The sequence below is a fragment of the Sinocyclocheilus rhinocerous genome, unplaced genomic scaffold (assembly GCF_001515625.1).
Source record: "Sinocyclocheilus rhinocerous isolate Xijiao unplaced genomic scaffold, SAMN03320098_v1.1 scaffold28, whole genome shotgun sequence".
In the NCBI taxonomy this organism is placed as follows: domain Eukaryota; kingdom Metazoa; phylum Chordata; class Actinopteri; order Cypriniformes; family Cyprinidae; genus Sinocyclocheilus; species Sinocyclocheilus rhinocerous.
The window spans coordinates 1869135-1877827 of record NW_015652416.1 but is presented as its reverse complement, the minus strand read 5'-3'; the positions used below and the strand labels follow the sequence as shown (position 1 = coordinate 1877827).

General features: G+C 36.8%; 1 protein-coding gene across 3 annotated transcripts in view; it reads left to right on the top strand.

Annotated features, from left to right (window-relative positions):
- The first annotated feature begins 1232 nt into the window (after window positions 1–1232).
- LOC107715013 (low molecular weight phosphotyrosine protein phosphatase-like) overlaps window positions 1233–8693 on the top strand; it is a 17725-nt gene continuing 10264 nt past the window's right edge. For 2 of the 3 annotated variants that reach the window (XR_001637051.1, XM_016521036.1), the window contains exons 1-4: window positions 1256–1332; window positions 2356–2429; window positions 3102–3215; window positions 6446–6507. Coding sequence is in view for 2 of the 3 variants with exons in the window: in XM_016521036.1 (XP_016376522.1) it covers window positions 1290–1332; window positions 2356–2429; window positions 3102–3215; window positions 6446–6507 (293 nt within the window). In the remaining variant the exon portion in view is untranslated. Of the gene's footprint in view, window positions 1333–2355; window positions 2430–3101; window positions 3216–6445; window positions 6508–8693 lie in introns of all 3 variants that reach the window. The other variant, XM_016521037.1, reaches the window with a different exon arrangement.

Here is an 8693-nt window from a genome sequence, read left to right as displayed (position 1 = left end):
GTGTGACGGGTATGGCTGTGGAATGGGGTTTGGCTGAGGAAAAATTCAGTCAAAAGATTTTCTTTTGCTTTAACCCCATAATTTTCGCACATCAGGGAGCCGCTATCAATATGCAGAAGTACAAGGTGTCAGGTTCTCAGAGACTTAGGTTAAGTATAGAATCCTAAAAAATTACCCCTACTTAATAAGAACCACATTCTGAAGTGTAGTAAAATGCTTGAAAACTGATTTATATATATTATATATATATAGGCTTTATAGACAGATAAGTTGAGAGTGACTCTTGAAGGACCAGCACCACATCCTCTTGTACCACTGTTTGAGTAATTTATCTTCCAGAATCTGGCAGTAAGTTTTGGGAGTTCATTTTTAGTCCATCTCGAGATTTTATCTGTAGAAGATAACCTGCTTAATAATTATGCACACCTGAATATAAGGCGTTTTTCACTTCCAGCCTTCATGAACAATGATATATAGGTTATAAGTGATTAAATACAAGATTAATAGCAGTTATTAAGACTGATGTTGTTTGAAATTGGTAAAATGTGCCTGGGAAAAATTATAATCAGAATATCAACTTGCATAATAATTATGCATGCACTGTACAGTATTTTCCCTCTTCCGCTGTCATCAGCAATGCAAGGAATGTTGTGATTGGTTGTCAAGGCAGCCAATCAGAATTTAGCAGCCTAGTCTCTGATTGGCCGGAATTATGGCATTTTGTAAGGCTGGGTTGTGAAACGTTGCACGCGCAAAAGAGGACTGTGAACTGCCATTGAACAAAAAGAAGAAGAAGAAGAAGAAGAAGAAGAAGAAGAGAAGGACTGCACACATCCAAAAACTTATTTTAAATGCAAACTTGATTTGAGTGCGCTCGAAATACTTTTTTCTTTGCGAAACGAACATTTTCTCCACAAAACTCAGATCGTGCGCGTGCAAAATGCACTTTTGTGCTCAAAATATGATCTTTCGCGCGCAGAATTGTGGCAGAGCTCTAATCCTATACACCTTTCAAGGGCGCAAAAAAAGCCGTTTGGAATTCGCCCTATTTATGCGAGTAAAATCAAACACAGCCTTTAAACTCTAGCTGAATCCTGTTTAATCTAGCTGCTATCTTGTTGAATTTGGAACGGGACTATCATCCATGTATGTATATAAACAGTTGGTGGCGGTATGTGCCTACGGTGCGGAATACGCCAAAAATTCCAAAGAAGAAGAAGAAGAATTTGGAACAGGCGCTTATCGGACAACCCTCAGTGGTGGCTCGGGGACCTATAATAGTGACCAATATGGCGACTCCCAGTGGAAGGTCGGTGTTATTCGTGTGCTTGGGTGAGAAAGTTTATGAAATATCACCAGACCTTCTTTGATTTGATTGTGATGTTTAAACGGGCTGCTGATAAGTCAACATTACAGGTGGAGGAAACGGTCATTGTTTCAGTCAGTGTTCGCTGTTTCACCGGCCTCATTCAGTGAATGAAAGCTGTCATCGTGAGCTCACTTACCGGCATATTGCAATCACACGCATATCTCATCCGATACATTAAACACATCGCGTTAATATTGGCTTTAGTGACATAAACTATAAACTGTATATATATATTTTTTCATCATTGTTCATCCATATGTTTATTCTCTAAGCACCAGTTTGGCCTTTTTCCCACTTTCCTCAGTTGAGTCATATTGCTAAACAGATAAACTAACCAAGTTTCGAGAGCTTTCTTATTTTCATAATGGCATTAGGATATGTTTTGATATCATTTTGCATAAGATGTTATATTTTATTGCCTGTGGATTAGTTTTTGTTTTGTTTTGTTGTTTTCAGCATGTAATAAAACAACAAAACCATAATCATAAGAGTGTGTAAAATGTATAAATATACACTATTGTTAAAAAGTTTGAGGTCATGCTTACAGTGAAAAAAATCTATGTCTATGTTCTTTTCAAGTTTCTATTCAGCAAACAATTATGAACAAATAAATGTATTGCAGTTTTCCAAAAAATAAAATAAAATAAAAAATGTATCGGCACAACTGTTTTCAACATTGATAATAATAAGAAATCATACTTAAGCACCAAATCAGCAATTTTATACTGATGGTGGTGTGTACTATGTATATACATTTACAAAATGTATAAAGCAAATAAGAAAAAATAAGAGTATAATAAGATCTGTCTTGAAATATACAGAACAATTGTGCTTTGCTATGTTGTTTGTCAAGTTTTAAAAAAAAAAATTAGATATTGTGTATGTTTGTGTATATGGCATTTACTCAGAGTTAGACAGAATAATTATGTGTCATATAATCCTTGTCTACTAAAATAATAAATTTCTTCCCTTTCCTCAATACCCAGGGAATATCTGCAGATCCCCAATTGCTGAGGCTGTTTTCCGGAAAATGGCCACAGACAATGGGGTGGTGGACAAGGTAAGTCGATGCATGCGATGCTACTTTTACTGAATGATGTTTACATTAGCATTTTCTCCCGGCTTACTAAGACTCACAACTAATAGCATGTGCTTCAGTGAATTGTGAATTCAGTGCACTGTGCATCACCTTCTGGACGAAAGTAATTGGCTGGTCTTGAAATTTGTCAATATTAAGTGTTATAGCAGGTATGTAACAAAGCGACATCTGCACTCCAGTGCAAAAGCACTTCATAAATATTTTGAAATACCTTTAGCCTCGCACCTCATCTACCCTTTGAGTATCAGTATCACGATCATGTTACGCTTGCTCTTTTGGAGATTTTATATTTCTGAGGTTGCACATGATGCAATCGTAAAAAAATGTTGCTGTTCAAAAAGTTTGACAAGAACAATAAAAGTCAAAACCTTAGCCTCATGAGCCAAAATACAAAGAAATGGTGTCAGATTTATTCCAGCTTTAAACTGTAAGGCCAGAAATATTCAAATATGAATGCTTGGCCAACACGGTCCCATTGTACATGCTTAATTTGCATTTTTGCGGCAGTATCAAACCGCTATATTGTAACATAGTTCCAATTTCTTCAAAAAAAAAAATCTGTTTGTGTGTGTTTATAAATATTTATGTGTATTGCTGTGATCATCATAATGCTTTATGTATGTGTGTCTTCAGTGGAGAATAGACAGTGCCGCCACATCCACCTATGAGATCGGAAACCCCCCGGATCACCGCGGCCAGGCCTGCATGAAGCGACATGGCGTGTCTATGAGGCACGTGGCACAGCAGGTACGGTGGGGTCCTGATTAGCACTCGAAGCTAGAACCGTGTTCTCTGTGTGTGTGTGTTACAGTGGGTTATAGACTGGTGCCGCCTCAGATTGGAATACCGGCAGCTCTCCTGATGCCTGTGGTCTGGCCTGCCTCAGGAAACATAGCATAGAGACAGATCACAGGGCACGACAGGTACTGCAGATGTGGGATTTTGTGTGTTCCAGAATGAGTGCAAGAAGCTTTCAGCACAGTATTGTTGTACAGTACGATATAGACGACATTTAACATAATTTCATGAACTTCAGTGAATGCCGCTCATATGGAAACCTCAAACATACACAAATAAAGGCAGTTTTGGCAGGAAAGATTGTGTGAGCGTTATCTAATCACAATTTACAGCCAAAGGCACTTCATCTTTGTCACACACCATAGACATTTGATCTTTTTCTGTATTTTTAACTTCTTGCCTATAAATCGATTTTGACAGGCATCCACTGTCTATCTGCTGTTGACCCCTGTTCTCCATCTAACTCTTACTTGTACATTTCCTGAGGAAAATTCTCCACAGAGTTTATTGTTTTCAGTTGGCTTCCAAATAGTGTATGTTCTGTATTTTGATAAAAAACAGTTGCTTCACAATGTATCTTCAACGTATCCTTCATAGCACACACATAAATCACAAATACATAATTTTAAGGGAGCAAACTTTCTTTCCAGGGAAGCCATACTGGTGCAGGACAGGAAATGTAACTGTCCCACAAACAAACATAGCAGCTTTTTCTTTGTTCTTTTTATTTGTTAAATTCTGTTGGATAGCTAACTATAACGATAACTATATTAGCTATATTAACTTTGTTCGCCATGAGCGCCCACTGCTGTTATGTTGTCTTTAGGTTTAATTGCTCAAGCACTTTAAAGTTGGTGGATTCTGATTGGCTGTAAATGTTTTTTATCGTTCATCAGCTGGAAAGTCATTCCAACTATGTCGCTTCTTATAGCTGTTGTGTGGATTTTCCTATTTTCAGAAATGTTAAAACTTTATAGTTATTGTCACTGCTAAAGTGCCTTTAGTAGTGACTCTTTAGCAGACTATATAGTTATGCCAGTAGGTGGCGACAAATGATTCTATTTATGAGTGAGTCATTGAATCATTCACTCAAAACACTGATTTGGTCAGGTATGTGACAAATACTATCAGTTTGTGAAGAACAGTACAACAACAACAACAGTACAAGAACAGACAAAGTAGCCTAACTCAAAATAGTGTTCCCAAAAATGGGAAAGGGTGCCGAATTACTAGAGGTCACTGCTTATTAAATGTGCATATGAGAACACGCTTGGAAAAAGGTATTTGCTACTTTGTATCTCACAATTCTGACTTTTTTTCTGAGAAGAAGCCAGAATTTTGAGACGAAAAGTCAGAATTGTAAGATATAAACTCGCAGTTATGAGAAAAAAGTTTAAAAAAAAATTTAGACAAATGTCACAGTAATCTTAATTTCATGGCGGAAACCAAAAAACTGAATTGCAAAATGTAAACTTGGAATTTGAGATGTAAACTCGGAATCGCAATAAAAAAAAGTTCAGAATTCTAAGATGTTGCAATTACCTTTTTTTCTATCTATTTTTTTTTCCAGTACATTATTGTGACTGCAGTAAATAAACATAAAACAACTTTAATGTTACCCAAATTCACTCTGGTGATGTCTGAACTTATTTTATTTCATAGAAAGCGCTTTCCTCTGATGTGAACAGCTACAGACATACAGCAGGGTCACTAAATCTGACAAGGTCTCATTAGAGGTTACGGAAATCCATAACCCCCTCTATTTCATACACAATGGCTTCAGTGTTATCCATATTCACACTGATGTCTAATCTCCTTGGAAAAAATCCTTTTGGTCTGATGTGAACAGCTGCACACATAGAGCTGGGTCATCAAATCTGACAAGGCTGCATTAGTGGTTATTGAAATCATTACAGTTTGACCATTACTCTTATACATGCAATACTAAAACACTACACATTGTAATAATGATATAAAAGCATAAGCATTGGCCAACTGATTCACTGGTGACCCTGCCGTAAATCTACAGCTGTTTTTTTTTTCAGAGCAATATGCTTTCTAGGATATAAAGAAGTGTAGATATCACTAGAGTTAATTTGGATAACAATAAAGCCATTGTGTGGGAAATAGAGCAGAATAACAGATTTTGCCCAGTTTCACTTGATACGAGACTTCAGCTGCTCAACAGTATATTATATTATATTATATTGTTCCAAAACAGTCTGAATGATAGAAAAAATTATCATAATGAAAAAGCAAGCAATAGCACTCGTACAGCTTGTCTAAAAACATTATTTCATGAAGTAAATGAACCTGTTTTACCACACCACTTATTTGATGATTTTCAACACTTTTGTTCCTTGTTGGTTTTTTAAGCAAATCCCAACCTGTGTGGCACATGCAATAGCTTCGTTGAAACTTGTCAAATGTTAAGTTGTGCCGCTGCATCACCTTGCCTGAAATATACATGGTTTGGCCTATTACTGTCAGACTTAGAGAAACTCCTAACTCGCGTGCTTTCCACCCACATTTTCCAGCCGTCAGTCAGTTATTCCAGTCATGTGGGCAGGCTTTAGTTCGGCCTTTAGAGGTCAGGTTCATACGAGGCTGTACAGAGCTGAGCTCAATCTAAAGACATCTTTGTCCCGTTGACCTCACACAAATCACAGCCCCCATATACAAGAAAAAAAACGTTTAGCCAAGGCAGGCGTTTCTTGTCTCCCACCCCCCTCATTTGTGATTTCCAGTTTTTGCGCTTTGTTGTTTTTGTAAATTGAAAACATTTCTATTATGACTGTCTGTGCAGTAACGTCCCAAATGAATCATGTGCTCTTGCTCAATATATGCACACACTTACTTGCAGCCACAGATGTGCTTTGATCCGTTTCTTAATTCCGCGTCTTGAGTGAGGGGAGCGAATGTTCGAACAGACAAAGACGGCTCGTCTACTCGCTCTCTGGCCCTTTGCTCATGTTCCCTGGAGCTTGTCCAAGCCAGCGCCATGCTCTTTTGGCAGCAGATTTGCCTCTTTCGGTGAAAGACAGGAAGAATTAGAGAGGAAAATGGAGAAAGAGGGGTGTATGTGGGTCGAAACCACTGGCCCGTGCTTAACGGGTCACTGCTGGACAATGTGAATGAAGTGTTACACGCGTTACTCATATGGTCTTTCTGTTTGTTAGGTCACCAAAGACGACTTCATGACTTTTGATCACATCCTCTGCATGGACGAAAGCAACTTGAGGTACGTGCAGGGGTTCAGTTGGTGTTTTAGAGGTGAGAAAACCATAAATCTGTTTATTCTGGTGCCTTTTGTAAGATAAAACATCCTCGCCCAACCCCAAAAAAGCATTACCTTAACATTTTTATTATTCAGTATATTATGATATATTAAAAAGAAAAAATATATTTATTTTTATATATTCAAAATATATATTCAATTTATATGATCAAAATAGAAATCTTTTCAAGCAATTTGAAGGGATAGTTCTCCAAAAAATGAAAATTCTGTCATTAATTACTCACCCTCATGTTGTTCTAAAGCTGTAAGAGCTCCGTTCATCTTCGGAACACAAATTAAGATATTTTTGATGTATTCTGACAGCTCTCTGACCCTCCCATAGACAGCAATGTAATTAACACGATCAAGGTCCAGAAACGTAGCAAGGAGATCGGCAAAATAATCCATGTGACATCAGGGGTTCAACCGTAATTTTACGAAGCTACGAGAATACTTTTTGTACGCAAAGAAAACAGAAATAACGACTTTATTCAACAATTCGTCTCCGCCGCGTCACCCTAGCACCACTTTGGAGAGTATCGACTGAATGCAAACAGCGTATGCTGTTCTGTGTCAGCTGCGCCACGTGGATACGTTGTTTATGTTTTGATTTAAAAGAAATCAAACACAATGTTACTGTTTTTTCTGTATTTTTGATCAAATAAATGCAGCCTTGATAAGCATAAGAAACTTCTTTCAAACATTAAAAATCTTACTGATCCCAAACTTTTGAATGGCAGATAGATAAATGCTGCCTTTCAAAGAAAATAATACTTTTGTTCAGCAAGGACACATTAAATTGATCATAAGTGGCAGTAAACACATTTTTACATTGACACATAAGATTTCTATTTCAAATAAATGTTGTTCTTGTGAACTTTTTATTCATCAAAGAATCCTGAAAAAGGGTATCATGGTTTCCACTAAAATATAAAGCAGCACAACTGTTTTCAAAATTGATAATAATAAGAAATGTTTCTTAAAAAGCAAATCAGCATCACAGGAACAAATTACATTTTAAAATATATTAAAATGGAAAAGTTATTATTTAACTGTAGTGATATTTCACAATAATACTGTTTCACAGTGGGTATGTATGCATGTATTAATTAATGTATTTATTTATTTAACATTTTCAAAATGTTTTTTTATATATATATTCCAAGATCCATTTATTATTACATATTATAGGTTTGTTTATATCTATATTACTCAATATTACTTGCTGCCTACAACCATGATGTGTTTCTGGCATTTTCTTGTTTCATCCTCAAATGAGATATTTTTATGGAACGTTTGATGAGAATTTAAGAAAAGTGGGTTTGCTTCTCATTGTGTTTACTAGTGCAAAAGCGATGAGCAGCAATGAGGCCCTTGACATTTGCTGAGTGTAGGAATTGACTCCCAGCTTACTCCTTAGCCTTAGTCTTTCTGACATGAGGATGATTAATGTCGAGCGAAACTGATTAAATGAATTATACAATCTAAGATCTGTCAACACTGCAGAATGCATCAAACATTCTGAGTCTGATATGGGTAAGACACTGAATTAAAGGGGGCAGGAGGGTATTTTTTCTGCCGGATGGGGGTTTGGGGGGGGTATTGTCAGGATCACATGTTCCTGCTAGATCCGGTGCTTATTAAGAAGATTACTGAGTTCTTTAGATTCCTTGTCTTTGCTCTGTGACTCTAGGTCTCAGCTTTCGTTTCTTCGATGCTCAGCACAACAGACTGACGTAATATCATCTCACAGTCATGTTTAGTGATGATTGTCTGTCTTGGGTTAATCGGGGTTGAAAATATACATGTGAGGTCACCAACTGTTGTATTTTTGCGTCTTTATTGTAGGGCTGTCGCGATTCGTCGATTTTATTCGACTATTCGATTTTTTTTAAATCCTCGACTTCATTTTGCTTGCGTCGACTAACCGGCAAAATACCGGAAGTGGCGCATTTCACAGACGAGAATGTATAAAACACATTATTAGTCTGTTTTCCAAGGCTGCATGATATATTAAACCCATTTAAAATCATAATTAAGCATAATTGTGAATTCACAAACGCTACGATTTAATTAAATAATTATATGCGATGCAGTTCTAATACAGTATATGCGCTTTAATTATTTACATGCGTGTAGGTTAAGTACAT